Source organism: Phocoena sinus, chromosome 2, assembly GCF_008692025.1.
Source record: "Phocoena sinus isolate mPhoSin1 chromosome 2, mPhoSin1.pri, whole genome shotgun sequence".
Classification (NCBI taxonomy): Eukaryota; Metazoa; Chordata; class Mammalia; order Artiodactyla; family Phocoenidae; genus Phocoena; species Phocoena sinus.
The window spans coordinates 99121032-99141651 of NC_045764.1; the positions used below are offsets into that span (position 1 = coordinate 99121032).

Consider the following 20620-nt stretch of genomic DNA (forward strand, 5'->3'; position numbering starts at 1 on the left):
AAAAAAAAAAAAAAAAAAAAAAAATGCCATTGGTAGTTTGCTAGTGATTGCATTGAATCTGTAGATTGCTTTGAGTAGTATAGTCATTTGCACAGTGTTGATTCTTCCAACACAAGAACATGGTATATCTCTCCATCTGTTTGTATCATCTTTAATTTCTCTCATCAGTGTCTTATAGTTTTCTGCATGCAGGTCTTTTGTCTCCTTAGGTTGGTTTATTCCTAGGTATTTTATTCTTTTTGTTGCAATGGTAAATGGTATTGTTTCCTTAATTTCTCTTTCAGATTATTCATCATTAGTGTGTAAGAATGCAAGAGATTTCTGTGCATTAATTTTGTATCCTGCTACTGTACCAAATTCATTGATTAGCTCTAGTAGTTTTCTGGTAGCATCTTTAAGATTCTCTGTGTATAGTATCATGTCACCTGCAAACAGTGACAGTTTTACTTCTTCTTTTCCAATTTGGATTCCTTTTATTTCTTTTTCTTCTCTGATTTCTATGGCTAAAACTTCCAAAACTATGTTAAATAATAGTGGTGAGAGTGGGCAACCTTGTCTTGGTCCTGATCTTAGTGGAAATGGTTTCAGTTTTTCACCATTGAGAATGATGTTGGCTGTGGGTTTGTCGTATATGGACTTTATTATGTTGAGGTAGGTTCCCTCTCTGCCTCCTTTCTGGAGAGTTTTTATCATAAATGGGTGTTGAATTTTGTCAAAAGCCTTTTCTGCATCTACTGAGATTATCATATGGTTTTTATCCTTCAATTTGTTAATATGGTGTATCACATTGATTGATTTGTGTATATTGAAGAATCCTTGCATTCCTGGGGTAAACCCCACTTGATCATGCTGTATGATCCTTTTACTGTGCTTTTGGGTTCTGTTTGCTAGTATTTTGTTGAGGACTTTTGCATCTATGTTCATCAATGATACTGGCCTGTAGTTTTCTTTTTTTGTGAAATCTTTGTCTGGATTTGGTATCAGGGTGATGGTGGCCTCATAGAATGACATTTGGAGTGTTCCTCCCTCTGGTATATTTTGGAAGATTTTGAGAAGGATAGTTGTTAGCTGTTCTCTAAATGTTTGATAGAATTCGCCTGTGAAACCATCTGGTCCTGGGCTTTTGTTTGTTGGAAGATTTTTAATCAGAATTTCAATTTCAGTGCTTGTGATTCGTCTGTTTATATTTTCTATTTCTTCCTGGTTCAGTCTCAGAAGGTTGTGCTTTTCTAAGAATTTGTCCATTTCTTCCAGGTTGTCCATTTTACTGGCATATAGTGGCTTGTAGTAATCTCTCATGATCCTTTATGTTTCTGCAGTATCACTTGTTGCTTCTCCTTTTTCATTTCTAATTCTGTTGATTTGACTCTTCTCCCTTTTTTTCTTGATGAGTCTGGCTAATGGTTTATTAATTTTTTTTATCTTCCCAAAGAACCAGCTTTTAGTTTTATTGATCTTTGCTATTGTTTCCTTCATTTCTTTTTCATTTACTTCTGATCTGATCTTTATGATTTCTTTCATTCTGCTAACTTTGGGGGGTTTTTGTTCTTTCTCTAATTGCTTTAGGTGTAAGTTTAGGTTGTTTATTTGAGATGTTTCTTGTTTCTTGAGGTAGGATTGTATTGCTATAAACGTCCCTCTTAGAACTGCTTTAGCTGCATCCCATAGGCTTTGGGTCGTCATGTTTTCATTGTCATTTGTTTCTAGTTATTTTTTGCTTTCCACTTCATTTTCTTCAGTGATCTCTTGGTTATTTAGTAGTGTATTGTTTAGCCTCTATGTGTTTGTAGTTTTTACAGTTTTTTTCGTGTAATTGATATCTGGTCTCATAGCATTGTGGTCGGAAAAGATACTTGAAACGATTTCAGTTTTCTTAAATTTACCAAGGCTTGATTTGTGACGCAAGATATGGTCTATCCTGGAGAATGTTCCATAAACACTTGAGAAGAAAGTGTATTCTGTTGTTTTTGGATGGAATGTCCTATGAATATCAATTAAGTCCATCTTGTTTAATATGTCCTTTAAACCTTGTGTTTCCCTATTTATTTTCATTTTGGATGATCTGTGCACTGGTGAAGGTGGGGTGTTAAAGTCCTCTACTTTTATTGTGTTAGTGTCAATTTCCCCTTTAATGGCTGTAAGCATTTGCCTTATGTATTGAGGAGCTCCTATGTTGGGTGCATAAATATTTACAATTGTTATCTTCTTGGATTGATCCCTTGATCATTATGTCGTGTCCTTCTTTGTCTCTTGTAATAGTCTTTAAAGTCTATATTTTCTGATACAAGAATTGCTACTCCAGCTTTCTTTTGATTTCCATTTGCATGGAATATCTTTTTCCATCCCCTCACTTTCAGTCTGTTTGTGTCCCTACGTCTGAAGTGGGTCTCTTGTAGACAGCATATATACGGGTCTTGTTTTTGTATCCATTCAGCCAGTCTGTGTCTTTTGGTTAGAGCATTTAATCCATTTACATTTAAGGTAATTATTGATATGTATGTTCCTATTACCATTTTCTTAATTGTTTTGGGTTTGTTTTTGTAGGTCTTTTCCTTCTCTTGTGTTTCCTGCCTAGAGAAGTTCCTTTAGTGTTTGTTGTAAGGCTAGTTTGGCAGTGCCGAATTCTCTTGGCTTTTGCTTGTCTCTAAAGGTTTTAATTTCTCCATTGAATCTGAATGAGATCCTTGCTGGGTAGAGTAATCTTGGTTGTAGGTTTTCCCTTTCATCACTTTGAACATGTCCTGCCAGTCCCTTCTGGCTTGCAGAGTTTCTGCTGAAAGATCAGCTGTTAACCTTTATGGGGATTCCCTTGTATGTTATTTGTTGCTTTTCCCTTGCTGCTTTTAATAATTTTTTCTTTGTATTTGTCTTTTGATAGTTTGATTAATATGTGTCTTGGCATGTTTCCCCTGGGATTTATCCTGTATGGGACTCTCTATGCTTCCTGGACTTGATTGACTATTTCCTTTCCCATGTTAGGGAAATTTTCAACTACAATCTCTTCAAATCTTTTCTCAGGCCCTTTCTTTTCATCTTCTTCTTCTGGGACACATATAATTCTAATGTTGTTGCTTTTAATGTTGTCCCAGAGGTCTCTGAGACTGTCCTCAATTCTTTTCATTCTTTCTTCTTTATTCTGCTCTATGGTAGTTATTTCCATTATTTTATATTCCAGGTCACTTATCCCTTCTTCTGCCTGTTATTCTGCTATGGGGTCCTTCTAGAGAATTTTAAATTTTATTTATTGTGCTGTTCATTATTGTTTGTTTGCTCTTTAGTTTTTCTAGGTGCTTGTTAAACGTTTCTTGTATTTTCTCCATTCTGTTTCCAAGATTTGGGATCATCTTTACTGTCATTACTCTGAATTATTTTTCAGGTAGACTGCCTATTACCACTTCATTTATTTGGTCTGATGGGTTTTTACCTTGCTCCTGCATCTGCTGCATATTTCTCTGTTTTCTCATTCTGTTTATCTTACTGCGTTTGGGGTCTCCTTTTCGCAGGCTGCAGGTTCATAGTTCCTGTTGTTTTGGTGTCTGCCCCAGTGGCTGAGGTTGGTTCAGTGGCTTGTGGAGGAGTCTGGTGCCTATGGTCTGGTGGGTGGCGCTGGATTTTGTCTTTCTGGAGGGCAGGGCTGTGTCCATTTGTTGTGTTTTGGGGTCTCTGTGAACTTAGTATGATTTTAGGCAGCCTTTCTGCTAATGGGTGGGGTTGTGTTCCTGTCTTGCTAGTTGTCTGGTATGGGGCATCCAGCACTGGAGTTAGCTGGCTGTTGGGTGGAGCTCAGTCTTAGCATTGAGATGGAGATCTGTGGGAGAACTCTTGCCGATTGATATCACATGGGGCTGGGAGGCCTCTGGTGGTCCAATGTCCTGATCTCGGCTCTCCCACCTCAGAGGCTCAGGCCTGACACCAGGCTGGAGCACCAAGACCCTGTCAGCCGCATGGCTCAGAATAAAAGGGAGAAAAAAAGAAAGAAAGAAGGAAAGAAAAAATATATATATATATATTTTAAGTTATTAAAATAAAGAAAATAATAAAAATAAAAAAGAGAGCAACCAAACCAGGAAACAAATCCACTAATGATAACAAACACTAAACTAAGATAAACATAAAAATCAGAAACAAATCAGTCGCAGACAGCAAACCCCAAGTCTACAGTTGCTCCCAAAGTCCACCACCACAATTTTGGGATGATTCGTTGTCTATTCAGGTATTCCGGAGAGGCAGGGTACATCAAGTTGATTGTGGGGATTTAATCTGCTGCTCCTGAGGCTTCACAGAGAAGTTTCCCTTTCTCTTTGTTTGCACAGCTCTTGGGGTTCAGCTTTAATTTTGGCCCACCTCCGCATGTAGGTTGCCCTCTGGCATCTGTTCACCGCCCAGACAGGAGGGGGTTAAAGCAGTGGCTGATTAGGGGGCTCTTGCTTATTCAGGCCGGGGGGAGGGAGAGGTGTGCTAGTTACAATTGGAATATGGGGTGAGCCTGAGGCGGCAGAGGCTGGCGTGATGTTGCAACAGCCTGGGTGCGCCATGTGGTCTCCCAGGGAAGTTGTCCCTGGATCACGGGACCCTGGCAGTGGTGGGCTGCACAGGCTCCCAGGGGTTGGGAAGGGGAGGCGGGTGTGGACAGTGACCTGTGTTTGCACACAGGCTTCTTGGTGGCTGCAGGAGCAGCCTTAGCATCTCATGCCCGTCTCTGGGGTCCGCGCTGTTAGCCACGACTCGCGCCCGTTTCTGGAGCTCGTTTAGGTGGTGCTCTGAATCCCCTCTTCTCTCGCACCACGAAACAGTGGCCTCTTGCCTTTTTTTTTTTTTTTTTTTTTGCTGTACGCGGGCCTCTCACTGTTGCGGCCCCTCCCGTTGCGGAGCACAGTCTCCGCACATGCAGGCCCAGTGGCCATGGCTCACGGGCCCAGCCGCTCTGCAGCATGTGGGGTCTTCCCGGACCGGGGCACGAACCCGTATCCCCTGCATCAGCAGGCAGACTACCTCTTGCCATTTAGGCAGCTCCAGACTTTTTCCCGGACTCCCTCCCGGCTGTGGTGCACTAGCCCCCTTCAGGCTATGTTCACGCAGCCAACCCCAGTCGTCTCCCTGGGATCCGACTGAAGCGCGAGCCTCAGCTCCCAGCCGCCACCTGCCTCGGTAGTTGAGCAGACAAGCCTCTATGGCTGGTGAGTGCCGGTCGGCCCTGATCCTCTGTGCGGGAATCTCTCCGCTTTGCCCTCCGCACCCCTGTTGCTGCGCTCTCCTCCGCGGCTCCGAAGCTCCCCCCTCCGCCACCCGCAGTCTCCACCCGCGAAGGGGCTTCTAGTGTGTGGAAACTTTTCCTCCTCCACAGTTCCCTCCCACTGGTGCAGGTCCCGTCCCTATTCTTTTGTCTCTGTTTTTCCTTTTTTCTTTTGCCCTACCCAGGTATGTGGGGAGTTTATTGCCTTTTGGGAGATCTGAGGTCTTCTGCCAGCGTTCACCTGTTCTGTAGGAGTTGTTCCACATGTAGATGTAATTTTGATGTATTTGTGGGGAGGAAGGTGATCTCCATGTCTTACTCCTCTGCCATCTTGAAGGTCCCCCTCCCAAAATATTTTAGCTTCTGAAAAGTCAGAGGGCAAGATCAACACATTAATTTATTTAGGGCTGTAGATTCTTAATTTTGGATCAGCTTGTAATGCTTCCCTGAGTTCTTCCCATGGGTATTTCTTATTATTAAACCTAACTTACACAAGTGGGCTCAACTCTAAAATCTACCAATCCATAATTCATCGAATGTATGGGTACTCATGGTATGCTAAATAGTGTAATTATAAGTGTGGTACAGTTCAATTCCTGGTATTTAAAGATATTATAATAGAAAAGCAGCAGAATTTTAAAATGATTTCAGGTGCTACTATGTTTCTCAGGAAAAACGTACTTTTTGCTTTCTGATAGGAAAGTCAAGCTCCAGATCTTGTTAATAATGTGTGTGCTTGTTTGTTCATTTATTTCATATTTCTCTCTTTGGCATAATTAAAAAGAAAAATAGTGACTATTGTTTCACAATAAAATTAATATCACTTTCCCTAAACAAAAATTTTCGTATCTAGTAAGATAGCGGAGAGGGAGTGATCACTCATAATGCTACTTCTCCCAAACAAGTTTTTATTAGTCTCTTTTTCAGTAATCATCTGTAACTATGCTATTATTTATAATTGTGTACAGGCATACCGCAGAGACTTTGCAGATTCAGTTCCAGACCATCATAATCAAGTGCATATCACAATAAAGCAAGTCACATGGACTTTTTGGCTTCCCAGTGCATATAAAAGTATTGTTTACACTATACTATAGTCTACTAAGCATGCAATAGCATTATGTCTAAAAAAACAATGTACATGCCTTAGTTAAAAAATACTTTATTACTAAAAAATGCTAGGCATCATCTGAGCCTTCAACAGGCTGTAATCTTTGCTGGTGAGGGTCTTGCCTCAACGTTGATAGCTGCTGACTGATCAGGGTGGTGGTTGCTGAAGGTAGGCGGCGGGGGGGGGGCTATGGCAGCTTACTAAAATGAGACAGCAATGAAGTTTGCCATGTGGATTCAATCTTGATTTCTCTGTAGCAGGCAATGCTGCTTGGTAGTATTTTACCCACGATAGAACTTCTTTCAAAATTAGAGTCAATCCTACCAAACTCTTTTGCTACTTTGTCAACTAAATTTATGTAATATTCTAAATCCTTTGTGGTTATTTCAACAGTCTTCATGTCACCTTCACCAGGAGTCGATTCCATCTCAAGAAACTTCTTTCTTTGCTCTCCCATAAGAGGCAACTCCTTATCTGTTAAAGTGTTATCTTGAGATTGAGGTAATTCAGTCCCATCTTGTGGTTCTCTTGCTACTGCTACCACAACTACAGTTTTTTTTCCTCCACTGAAGTCTTAATCCCATGAAAGTCATCCAGGAGGGTTAGGATCGACTTCTTCCAAACTCCTGTTAATTTTGATATTTTGACCTCTTCCAGTGAATCATGAATGACCTTAATGGCATCTAAAATGGTGAATCTTTTCCAGAAGGTTTTCACTTTACTTTGCCCAGAACCATCAGAGGAATCACTGTCTATGACAGCTATAGTCTTACAAAATGTATTTCTTAAATAATAAGACTTGAAAGTCGAATGACTCCTTGATGCATGGGCTGCAGAACAGATGTTGTGTTAGCAGGCCTGAAAACAACATGAATCTCATTGTACATCTCCTTCAGAGTTCTTGGGTACCAGGTGCATTGTTGATGAGCAGTAATATTTTGAAAGGAATCTTTTTCCTGAGCAGGAGGTGCAAACAGTGGGCTTAAAATATTCAGTAAACCATGTTGTAAACAGATGTGCTGTCATCCAGGCTTTGTTCCATTAACAGAGCGCAAGCAGAGTAGACTTAGCATAAGTCTTAAGGGCCCTAGGATTTCTGGAATGGTGAATGAGCATTGGCTTCAACTTAGAGTCACCAGCAGCATTAGCCCCTAACAAGAGAGTCAGCCTGTCCTTTGAACCTTTGAAGATGGGCACTGACTTCTCCTCTCTAGCTATGGAAGTCCTAGATGGCATCTTCTTCCAATAGAAAGCTGTATTTTTTCCACACTGAAAATCTGTTGTTTAGTGTAGCCACCTTCGTTATCACAGCTAGATCTTTTGTATAACTTGCTGCAGCATCTACATCAGCACTTGCTGCTTCACGCTGCACTTTTACGTTTTGGAGGCAGCTTCTTTCCTAAAACCTCATGAACCAGCCTTGGCTAGATTCAAACCCTTCTGCTGCTGCTCCCTCACCTATCTCAACCTTACTAGAATTAAAGATAGTGAGTTATGGCCTTGCTTTGTCTGGATTAGGCTTTGGCTTAAGAGAATGTTGTGGCTAGTTTGATCTTCTGTCCAAACCACTAAAGCTTTTTTCATATCAACAATAAGGCTGTTTTACTTTCTTATCATTCGTGTGTTCACTGGAGTAGCACTTTTTAAAATTTTTTATTTATTTATTTATTTTTAGCTGTGTTGGGTCTTTGTTGCTGCGCGTGGGCTTTCTCTAGTTGCGATGAGCGGGGGCTACTCTTCATTGTGGTGCGTGGGCTTCTCATTGTGGTGGCTTCTCTTATTGTGGAGCATGGGCTCTAGGTGCACGGGCTTCAGTAGTTGTGGCACACGGGCTCAGTAGTTGTGGCTCATGGGCCCTAGAGCACAGGCTCAGTAGTTGTAGTGCACAGGTTTGGTTGCTCCACGGCATGTGGGATCTTCCCGGACCAGGGATCAAACGTACGTCCCTTGCATTGGCAGGCGGAGTTTTAACCACTGCGCTACCAGGGAAGTCCCTGGAATAGCACTTTTAATTCCCTTCAAGAACTTTTCCTGTGCGTTCACAACTTCATTAACTGTTGGTGCAAGAGACCTAGCTTTTGGCCTGTCTCAGCTTTCAACATGCCTTCCTCCCTATCCTTAATCATTTCTAGCTTTTGATTTGAAGTGAGACATGCAACTGAACACTGAGAGGCCATTGTAGGGTTATTAATGGGCCTTAACTTCAATATTGTTGTGTCTCAGGGAAAAAGGAGGCCTGAGGAGAGGGAGAAAGACAGGGGAATGGCCAATTGATGGAGCACATCAGAACACACACACAACATTTATCGGTTAAGTTTACCGTCTTGCATGGTCATGGTTTGTGGCACCCCAAAACAATGACAATAGTAATATCAAAGATTACATATCACAGATAGCAAATGTAATAATAATGAAAATGTTTGAAATAGTTCAAGAATTTCCAAAATGTGACACAGAGACATGAAGTTAGCAAATGCTGTTGGAAAAAACAGCACTGAAAGACTTGCTCAATGCAGGGTTACCACAAACCTTCAATTTGTAAAAAATGCAGTATCTGCAAAGTGCAATAAAGTGAAGCACAGTAAAATGAGGTGTTCCTGTACTTGCTTTTTAAAATTAATTAGTAGATTTTTTTTAGTATAGTTTTGGATTTACAGAATAATTGAGCAAATATTACATAGAATTCCATTGTATGTTGCTTCTTTTTTTTTTTTTTTAATTAGTGTTAAAGGATTGAAGGAGGCACTTTTTATGGTGGAAAGAGTATACATAGGCTTTGGGATCCAATTCTGGTTCCACTTTTTTTTCTTAACTACCTATCTCTGGGCCGGGTACTCTCCAAATTTTAGTTTTCTTACTCATTCAGCAAACATTTATGAACATACTTGGTCCAGATGCCAAGCTGCATGCTCTATGCCAAAGAATGATCAAATAAATTTTAAAATTAGTTTTCAAAACCTTTAGAGCTAATCTACTTTTATGATAGTGCTATTAAGAGTAGCCAATCTGTAAACTATATTCTGGTCTGTTATGAGATGAACTAGCACCTGAATACACTGTAGTGTTTCCTTTTTTGTGAAGGTCTTTTTATGAAGAAAAAAAAAAAAGCCAAACTAGAGGTGTGTTTAGTAATGTAGTTGATTTTCCTGTCTCACAGACCACTAACACATTTGCAGATCAGCCCTGATCCATAGGGTACATTTTAAGTAGCTTTAGTATAAAATAACTCAAGAACTTTTACTTATAGTAAATATAAACGTATGTTTTCTACCGTTCTTTTTTTCTCTTTGGCCATTTATCGTTTCTGTTATGATTTTCTTCAATATTTTGCTGACAGTTTCCTTGCAAGTCTCTTCATTATGTAATTTTGCCTTTTTGCTTAATTGAAATTTTTAGGTATGGAAGAGTTAATTATGTCCTAGCTCGAAGAATAGAGCTTTTAGAAGAAGTCAAACGATTGCAGAAGAGTCTAGGGGTTCCAGGAGATGCTTCGTATACTTGTGAAACTGCAGGCTATTTCTTCTTATATCAGGTAAGAGATTAAGGGTTTTACAATCACACTTTATTGTAATATGGTCTTCAGTTGGAAACTGGGATGGGTTCTGGAGATCCTTTCTTGAAAGCTTACTTTTTTATTGAGTAGATTAAAATATATGCTATTGCCAAAGCTATATTTGTGAGTGTTAAATGTTTGTATTTCCTATTCTCTTCACTTTTCTTTGCTAAATAACTTTGCTTGATGACTCATTCAGTGAAAGGCCAATGTTGCTACTTTAAAATCTTTTTTCTTCTTTTTTTCTTGCTATTGGCAAAGTTTCTAGTCTCTCTCTCTCTCTCTTTTTTTTTTGTTTTCATTTTTTTCCATTACTATAGAACTATAACCAGTCTAGCTACCCAGTGGTAACAAATACAGTTCTTTAACTTGCTTTTGCTATGCATATTAATCAAGTAATGGAGAAAAACATACTTCCTTTTTAAATTTCTAGAAGTACATTTTGTTTTAGAATTAATTTCAAAGTAGGAGTTTAAGTTAAAATTTCTTTGACTTCAATTTAGAGGCATGTTTTTGCTGTTGTTTGGGGGTGTGAAAATTAATGAGAAATATAAAGCCAAATAAAATAAATAAAAATAAACTTTAAAAGTCAACTGGTTTACTAATAATTTTAAATGGATTAAGCATAAATAATGAAGATTTATGTATAACTGTATTTGTTCTCTTTGTTCTAATGCTATTTGTATGTTTTAGGTACAAATCATAACACTGAAATTGTAAAATATATATGAAAAAAAGAGTTTATGCTCATTATAAGCAGGTAAACCAGTTGAGTCCGTTCAGAATGAGCTGATTTCATGGTTCCTTGTGAAACATGGGACATATGCATGATCTTGCAAAGTTGTCTGCATTAGACTCAGACTGTTGAGAACTTTGAATAATGGAGTAAAGATCATGCTTAAATGCATGTTTGTCACAAAATAAAAATCACTAGGCTCTCAGTGAAAACTAGTTTTAAAAGTAATAGAAATAATATATAAATTATAGAACCTTAAGTAATAAATTTGAGAAATATGAACTGGAGGCCTCAGAAGGCCTCACAGTTTTGAACACACAATAATCACATTGGGAAAGTTGTTTAAAAAGGGAATTCTCAAGCTCTGTCCCCAGAGACTTTGTTTTAGTAAGGTGTGGCACCAGGTATCTACATTTTTATTTAGCTTTTCAGATATTCTTTCTAAGGACCACACTTTGAGAAACACTGAAGTTATAACAGAAAAATTGAGAGAATTACAAAAATGGAGATTAAGTAGGAACTGAGTAGAGCCATAGTTAACATTTATAGCAGGAGGTAATTGAACTACTTATGTCACAAAAGTCATAAAATGAGCTTTCAAATATATACGCAGCTTAACCAGAAGTTCTTTATAAGTATGCTAAAGAGAATTGGAAAAATTATGAAGGTCTAGGAGAAGGGTTGACAAGTGCTAAATTGATTAAAAAGCTACTAGAGCTGAACTTAACCATATATGGAGAGAAACTGAGATAGTGAAAAAATGAGGAATTTCTTTGTCCAGAGAGGTTTGGTTTTTTTTTTTGGTCATCAATAATAAATTGTTTTGAATATGCATAGAAAATCTGAAATGTCTGAGATAAAGTCCCATGAGATGATCCTGAGGTTCTTTCCCATCCCATCCATACATTTTTTATCAAAGAGGTTTTTTTCCTACAGTCTTAAAGGTTACTTTTATAAAAGAAGGGCAGTCTGTCAGTGACTTGGATAAGCAATAGTCCTGTTGGGTCAAAGGTTGCTTTTCTTTTCCTTTTACCTACCAAATCTTATTTTCACTCAATTCATTTTTTATTTTATTATTTAAAACATAAGAGCTGGCAAATTTAACCTCAAGTCTCTTTTTTTCTTACAGGTAATGTCTCGTTGGGAAGAGTATATCAGCAAAGTGAAAAATAAAGGTAACACGTTGCCAGATGTTACTGAAGTCTCTACTTTCTTCCCTTTTCATGAGTACTTTGCAAATGCCCCTCAACCCATTTTTAAAGGCCGATCTTATGAAGAAGACATGGAAATTGCTGAAGGATGTTTCAGGCATATTAAGAAAATCTTTACTCAGCTTGAGGTAAGGGTTCTCAACTTCTTTTAACTTTCCTTTAAAGGTTTTAAGCTTAGTTTGTTGTTTTTTTTAAAATGTAGTAAGTGGAATATTCAAATCTAGCAAACCAGATTATTGCTTTTAAGTGAGATTATTGGAAACACTTATTTTTCTAGTTGAAGAAATAAGTAAAAATTAAGATATGAATTGAATCCCCATTTTTCTGGTGTGAAAGTCTTAGTATTTAAGAAAAGAATGCTTTCATTAGGAGATTTAACAATGGTTCTTTGATTTGGAATTTGGCCATTCTAAGTTCTTTATGCCTTTGATCTGTAAACAAAAAATGAGGTTGCTATGTTAGCCAGGATGACTGTTCCTGATTATTAAGGTGAAATAAGAATCACCACTATATAAAGGGGACAGAGAAGAATATATTTGGAACCCAGGGAGCCCTGGGATGCTTCATAGTTTTCTCATTCCTTATTGGAAACATCATTGGAAGACTATAGCAGTGCTGTAAAAGGATCGCATTCAGGCTCAGATTCCTCAGTAAGAACATTTAGGATTACTTCATATAAAAAGGGCAAAGACTGTGTCTTTTTTAGTCTTTGTACCTTTTAGATATGATTTTATCCCTACTTCCTACAACAATATCTGGCACGTAATAGATGTTCAGTAAACACTGATGTATTGTGTGAGTTAGGTGGATAGAGATGGATGGATGGTAGGTACAGAATAATAAATAAATAATGTATATACATATGTAGTATGATAATGATAAATAAAATTTTAAAACCTGCAAAACAGTATTATAGTATGATTATATAAATAGAATGTAAAAGGATAAAAACATATAATTTCTAGTAGCTGCCTGGGGAGAGAGTGGGAAGAAGGATATATACAGGATACCTCCACCTGTACCTGTGATGCTTTAATTATTTTTTAAAAAACAAAAAAAAATGTTTAAAAGTCTGAAGTAAGTATGATATAATGTTCCGATGTGATAAAACTTGATATTAGGTGCTCTGCACCGGCTTGTTTGCTCCTCACGTCCATCTGCTGTCCATTCCCCTCCTCTCCTCTATGGGGATCCTCTGCCATGGTCAGGGCTGAGACTGGTCCTTGGAGTTTTAATTTCCCAGCCTCTCATGTCAGCTGACTTTTGTCTGGGTTTAGCCAATGAGAAATGTGGCAAAAATAGAATAAAGAGAGAAGCCAGGATATTTCTGCACCAGCTCTCTCGGCCTGAGGTTTCGTCTCTTCCATGGCTCCAGTTTCTGCTGGCCTGGCCCACTGCAGTTCCAGCTTATTCTGGTACCCTAGTTTCTGGGCTCTGATAGCACTTCCTCCTCATTATCCTTCCTAGTCTAGGAATGGTCATAATTTCCTGCTGTTGCCAGTCTCTGGCTTACTTCGCCATTCCCTGGTTGGCTTTTCTGCTCCTCCATCACCTGTATAACGAGCTCCCTGCAATAAATTCCCTTTGTTATGAATGCTTGAAGTAGTTTCTGTTTTCCTGGAGAGACCTTGAGTAATATAGACACAATGGTGATGGATATTTTATTCAGTATTTTTGTTGATACTGTAAATATTTTATCTTACACCAAAAAAAACAGTCCAAATTGTAGCTTGACTGTCAGTTATTTGAACTCAATTAGTACCTTATTAATTATGGACAGAATTACGATTCTTTAGGCTTAGTTTATGAGATATTTATATTAATTTCTCATATTGTCTCATAAACTGGATTGTATGAATGTATGCATGAGCTGTTTATTTTCCTAAAATAATATCTCATTGTTCTCCCACTTCCATAGGAGTTTAGAGCCTCCGAACTGCTTCGAAGTGGACTAGACAGATCTAAATACCTTTTGGTGAAAGAAGCCAAAATCATTGCTATGACCTGTACTCATGCTGCCTTAAAACGACATGATTTAGTCAAGTTAGGCTTCAAGGTAAAGACTTATATTTTAGTTCCTTAATTCATCTATGCAGCTTTTAGTTCTCTTCCCTTCCCCACCCCTCTCCCTCCCCCGCCCCTCCCCTTCTCTCCCCTCCCTTCCCCTCCCCTTCCCTTCCCTTCCCTAGGCCATTTCCCTTGGACATCTGCTTCTCACTGAAGTTTGCATTTATAATTACTTTAAAATGTCTCTTTTAAAAGTGATGATAACCTCCCATGTTTATATGATTAGTAAACTCTAAATCTAATTTTTCTAAATTTAGTTATCAGACATATGTCCTTTAAGTAACATTATAACCACATGATTGTCTAACTAACTTCTAATACTTGTTAAGGTACATTAATTTATTTTCACTATGTTTAAAAAAATCTCCAAACAGAAGTAAAAGCTTTATACAAATAATATTTGACAACGTTTTTCACCTATTAGAAATCTGTACACTTGTTTACCTTTTAAGCACACATCCACTCCCAGTTATTTGTTCATTCAGTAAATAAAAAGCCATCTATGTGAGGATGTGTAATACAGTTATTTATACTGTCAAAGGAGATATTTAAATGACTTCATCTTAAGATAAGGACTGGAGAGCTAAAGGGCAAGACAGCCTGTTACTTGTTACTCAGTTGAAATGGAATGTAATCATTGAGCAGTAAATTTGAATTTGCAGACACTTTGTGACTTTGCTATTGATACTGACTAAACTCTGATTTTAATGCACATCATTTAACTTCCCTGCAACTCTTTTTTCTGTCATTAGTTATAGTGTTTGTGTACTGGTTTGAATTTAAAGTTAGCGCAAGCATTTGTTGTTGATGAAAATAACTGACAATTTTTAAATGTTATGAGCTCACTGGAAGATAAGTGCTAAATAAATTCAAGGTGATAGAATTATTGTTATCTTGGATGAAAGTTTCCTCAGTTGCAAGGTAGGACAAATATGATAATTTATTAAAAGGTACTGTGAACTTACCTAGTGGTGTGAACTTACCTTTTGCATATTAGTGAGAATTTTTCACCTAAATATTTTTTTCTTGGGGCTGACACATAAAATATACTTTGGATTGATATTAAATTATATCAGTTTAATAATACAGGGAAATGATGCAGTCTAAATAGAGCATTTCATGCAGTTGTTCACATGCATATTCTACAAAACATTACTTGTAGCTTATCACATTTCCACTGATCATTTTCTTACATTGTGCTATATACATCTAAAGATAGTTAACATGAGTGCTGATAGTATCCCTTACATCTTTTATGTTTTTAATTTTGAAGTTTTATTTTTATCAAACTAACACATGCATCTGATGTAAGAGCTTAAAAACTTTGTAGCTCTACTTAACGTTAAAAAAAGGCAGTCCCCTACTCCCCTGTTACGCTCTAATTAATCTTTCAACTCTTCTAGTATTTCCTTTGACCTTTCATTTATATCAATAAAGAATGTTAAATTTCCATTAGGCATATATTTTGATTCTGTGCTGTCCCCAAAGAGACATGCAAGCACATTTGTGTACTCTTTTCCTTCCTTAAAACACCCAGTATAGTTGTTTCATAATTTTACTTTGTGATTAAAATCTCCTTTTTAACAGAATCTATAGATATGTTTTTTTTAATTAGAAATCTTTTTTTAATTTTCAAAGCAGAGCCACAGTAAATTCCCATAAAACCTATTCATTAATCATCCAAGTTTAAGCAAAGACAGCTTCTCAGTAAACATTCTAGGGTGTTAGTTACTTATGAAATGTATCTGGTGCAGAGAATTTTTATTATTTTATTTTATTTTTTATAGATATGTTTTTTGGGTTTTTTTGTGGTACGCGGGCCTCTCACTGTTGTGGCCTCTCCCGTCGCGGAGCACAGGCTCCAGACACGCAGGCTCAGCGGCCATGGCTCACGGGCCCAGGCGCTCCGCAGCATGTGGGATCTTCCCGGACCGGGGCACAAACCCGTGTCCCCTGCATCGGCAGGCAGACTCTCAACCACTGCGCCACCAGGGAAGCCTGATATGTTTTTATAAGTTAAATCACATTAGATTTGCAGAATTATTTCTCAGGAAAGAGGCTCTTTAAGCTGTTGTCTTTGAGCTGCTTCCACTCTGTTTTCCATATTGTGTCTATCACCTTCAGAGTCCACGTGGGAACTTATGAGAAAACATGGCTTTTTGAACCCCTCCTTCTCCTAGGTTCCTACCAGGATGACCTAATTAATCATTGTAATAGGGAAATTTAGCATTAGATAGAGCTAGAGAAGACACCCATCCACATGCCTAAAACTTTCAGGTAGTTTCGATAGAAACAGTGCAGAACTGAAACTTAACTTTATCATGTACAGTGGAAATCCAGCTCAGCTACCAGTTTTGAACAAATATAAGCATATTTTGGTAAAATGAGTAGCACAGAAATTAGAGGATATATGAACACAGTTAGTTTAAAAGAGTTAATTAGGGGCTTCCCTGGTGGCGCAGTGGTTGAGAGTCCGCCTGCCAATGCAGGGGACACGGGTTCGTGCCCCGGTCCGGGAAGATCCCACATGCTGCAGAGCAGCTGGGCCCGTGAGCCATGGCCGCTGAGCCTGCGCTCCGCAACGGGAGAGGCCACAACAGTGAGAGGCCCGCATACCGCGCAAAAAAAAAAAAAAAAAAGAGTTAATTAAGTATTAAGAGCAAATATTCTCCCCCTACCTTCCACTTCCTTGGAAAACAAAATAAGGGGAGAAAATTTTGAAAATAGAAAACAAAGGAACTCGAATTGGACTTAGTGAAAGTCTCAAAGAAAGTATTTTACCGATAAAGCAAGGAATAGGATATCATATTATCATAAGTAGCAATCAGAATTAGAAGTGGAAGGGAAAAGATAAAACCTGTTGGGAATAAATCTAGAAGAAAACTGGGCACATAGAAGAAGAGCTACATGAAAGAAAGAATGAAATTTCCTTAGGTTAGAGAAAGACTTTTCATTATTTTACAAATGTGCAGTGCCTAACATTCCTGGAAACTGGGCTAGAGGGAAGATTCAGGCATCAAACAAGTATATAAATATACAGATAGAATTATAAATTGTGATGTGCTATGAGACAAAGGCACAGAGTACTGTGAAACCCATTTTAGATTGAGAGGTCAGAGAAGGCCTGGCTAAAGTGGGTTTTAAGCTGATACTTTAAAAATGAGAAAGAGCCAAGCAGACAAAAAGTGAAGAGAAAATAGCATGTTCAGAGAGCCTGAGGCATGAATGGTTTTACCATTTCTGAGAAAAATGAAATAGGTCAATGTAGTTGAAGCTTAGTGAGTAAGGAGGAAGGTGACATGTAAAGTATGAGAGGAAGGCAGGGGCCAGATTGAATACAGGCCCTAGTTAACACATCTCTTACAGTCCACATTAAGGGTCCTTTTTTCCTAGGACAGATGGAAACCAATGAAGGGTTAGAAACCAGGTGACGTCATGTGATGACTTGTTATATGAGTGGTTTAGGGGAGGCAAGACAGGAAGGAGAGGGACTAGTAAAGAGATTGCTGGCAGTAGTCAGAGTAGCAGCCTGGATTAGAGTGGCAGTGGTAGTAGAAATGTAGAAAAACAAATAGATTCTAGAGGGAGTTTTGAAGGTAAAATTGACATGCTTTGGTGATGGATTGAATGCTGGGGGTGGGGAACAAAAGGAGATTGTTGAGTACCAAGTAGGATTCATAAGGGAAAAACATTACTGCAAAATACTGCCTAGGATAAGAGTACCAATGGAAATGACCTCATATATAATCATAGGTTGATTCTTGCTTATATAGAACTTCAAAACTGAACTGAAAATAACTAAATTGATAATCTCAATCCAAGAAATGATAAACGAGGCTTCCTTAATGTAGAGTTGTATGTTTAGGGCACTTCCTTAAAGTTAAAGACTTGAATTGGAGAAGCAGTAGCATAATGGTAAAGAAGATCATGAACTTTCTGTTTGAATAATTTGTTGTTATTTTGATCTGAACTATTTGAGGGGTTTGGGGATGCTTATTACGGTCATGGTGGTAGCTGTTTGGCTTTCAAGCTCTCTTTTTGACAAGCTTTCTTTTTTCTCCCTTTCTCAGTATGACAACATTTTAATGGAAGAGGCTGCTCAGATTCTGGAGATAGAAACTTTTATACCTCTTCTTCTACAGGTAAGATACTGAGATTGAGACAAAGAACGTAGAGTTTTGGGCTTCCCTGGTGGCACAGTGGTTAAGAATCCACCTGCCAATGCAGGGGACACGGGTTCGAGCCCTGATCCGGGAAGATCCCACATGCCACGGAGCAACTAAGCCCGTGTGGCACAACTACTGAAGCCTGTGCACCTAGAGCCCGTGCTCTGCAACAAGAGAAGCCACCACAATGAGAAGCCCGCACACCACAATGAAGAGTAGCCCCTGCTTGCTGCAACTGCAGCTAGAGAAAGCCCGCATGCAGCAACGAAGACCCAACACAGCCAAAAATAAATTTATTTTTTAAAAAGTAAAGTTTTAAGAATTCTGGGGGGTAGCATCAGAAAACTACCCAGTTTGGGGGTGCTAATGCTATGATTATGTGTTCTCCTTAACTTCATTATGTTTGGTATTCTATTTTAATCTATTCACTGGTTATTGAGTAGTTTGTATTGTTTGGGAGCACTATTTAAAAATTCATAGTTTATCTCTAAGTTTTAAAAAGACAGTAATTTTAATCAAGAAAATTACATTGTTAGGCAGTTTGGAGGGAAGATGAGCTTCTTTTTCATTTCTTTTATTTAGAGTTGTTTCTGGAATTGTTTTTGATCCCTGGGTACATGGCTTTTCTTTATTTTGTGCCTGAATTTTTTTAGAAAAATGATATTTAAGAATGTTTTCTTATTTTACAATAGTCTTTACTATGGAGCATAAAAAACAAAATGTGGAATTCCTAATTGAAGAATAGAGGCTACTCTAATTTATAGATAAATTGGGTTCCGAAAATTGTTTTATAAAGCCAAGTTATTTGGGACTTGTATTTTATCAGAATATGTTACAAGGAACAAGGAGACAGAGTAGGAAACTGAAGTATCAGTGTAGGAAATTAAAGAAGGTATAATTTCTACTGCCTTGGGGGGTTCGCAAACTGGCTCTTGGCGTAATTGTGATACAAGGTATTTACTTTGACATCTTTCCATTTCCCGGCTTGGGCATCTGTTTCTTTCTGTGCACCCTTTGCCTAATTATGACCAGACCTAATTATCTCCCAGACCTCTTTGGGTTACCCTGCATATTAAAGTACGGTAATTCCATGCTTGCCTCTCAATCCCTCCATCCTCCCTCACACACTGTCAGCCAAGAGCAGTGGTACCCATACAAGTCGCTCTGTAAATTTGCCAGATTCTTTTCTGTGGAACTGGGGAAGAGCAAGAATTAATAAGCTGTTAAAGCCATCTTGTGAATAGCAAGAATCTTGTGCAATAAATTGGAGATTAACAGGGTAATATATTAGAGTATTTTGCCATTTCCTCACTTTTTATTTCTAGAATCCTCAGGATGGTTTTAGCCGACTAAAACGTTGGATTATGATTGGTGATCATCACCAGTTACCTCCAGTCATTAAGAACATGGCCTTCCAGAAGTATTCAAACATGGAGCAATCTCTCTTCACTCGCTTTGTCAGAGTTGGAGTTCCTACTGTGGACCTCGATGCCCAAGGGAGGGCCAGAGCAAGGTAAAGGAGACAGGGCAACAGGGGGCAGGGAGGGTGGATGGTAGGATATTATTTCTATTTAAGGACATCATTTCGATGATCCAAGTATTCGATAACATCTTCTGTATAGACTCTTATCTGTTATCCAGGAACTTGCCTGGATACAAATCTACAAATTGGAAAGTACCTTTATTACCTTCAGCATGGGGTGTGAATTGACCAAATTATATCCTTCATTTTATTCATTGAGATTAGTTTAAGTGACTTCTCAGCTAAGAGCTTCTTTTCACTGTTACCTCCCTTTTTTTCATGCCCCCAAAAGATATACGATTAATAATCATTTTGAAATCTAAAGCTAGAGGTGAACAAGAGGAGAACACACTAATTCTTAGTTCATGAAATGTACAGGTCCCCTCTCATAGTTACCTCAAAAATTTTTTCACTGTGCAGACTCTTCCCTGATGTTTTTACTTAAGGAATAAAGGTAGCATTTACCTCAGAGAACGTAATGGAGCTATCATTTCTTGTAATATCATCAATCTTCTGATTTGGTTACTTACAGGGAGACAAAGGTTGCAAAAGCATTATTGTTAAAAAGAGCACAATGTGGATAATATGAAAATTAACAGGAAGAGCCCATCCCTTAGAAACCCCCTTATATATATTAAAAGGGGATTTACAATGCTAATATTTCCTGTTTTGGGGGGATTTGTCTTTGAAAGCTTATGCAACCTCTACAACTGGCGATACAAGAATCTAGGAAACTTACCCCACGTGCAGCTCTTGCCTGAGTTTAGTACAGCAAATGCCGGCTTGCTTTATGACTTCCAGCTCATTAATGTTGAAGATTTTCAGGGAGTTGGAGAATCTGAGCCTAATCCTTACTTTTATCAGGTAAGAAAAAAATAGGAAACTTTTAAGTTTATTTTGCATTTTCCTGGCTGAATTACTACCTAAATCAGTATTACTGAACCACTTGGACAAACCATTAAATAAAGCAAAGTTAGATCTCCACCTCACACACAACACACAATTTTCCATTTCAGATGGA

General features: G+C 38.2%; 1 protein-coding gene across 4 annotated transcripts in view; it reads left to right on the top strand.

The window, feature by feature from the left end:
- AQR (aquarius intron-binding spliceosomal factor) overlaps positions 1 to 20620 on the top strand; it is a 119290-nt gene that overhangs the window by 63744 nt on the left and 34926 nt on the right. For all 4 annotated transcript variants that reach the window (XR_004348719.1, XM_032624670.1, XM_032624671.1 and 1 more), the window contains exons 25-30: positions 9741 to 9876; positions 11763 to 11972; positions 13763 to 13900; positions 17982 to 18053; positions 19403 to 19590; positions 20292 to 20463. Coding sequence is in view for 3 of the 4 variants with exons in the window: in XM_032624670.1 (XP_032480561.1) it covers positions 9741 to 9876; positions 11763 to 11972; positions 13763 to 13900; positions 17982 to 18053; positions 19403 to 19590; positions 20292 to 20463 (916 nt within the window). In the remaining variant the exon portion in view is untranslated. The remainder of the gene's footprint in view (positions 1 to 9740; positions 9877 to 11762; positions 11973 to 13762; positions 13901 to 17981; positions 18054 to 19402; positions 19591 to 20291; positions 20464 to 20620) is intronic.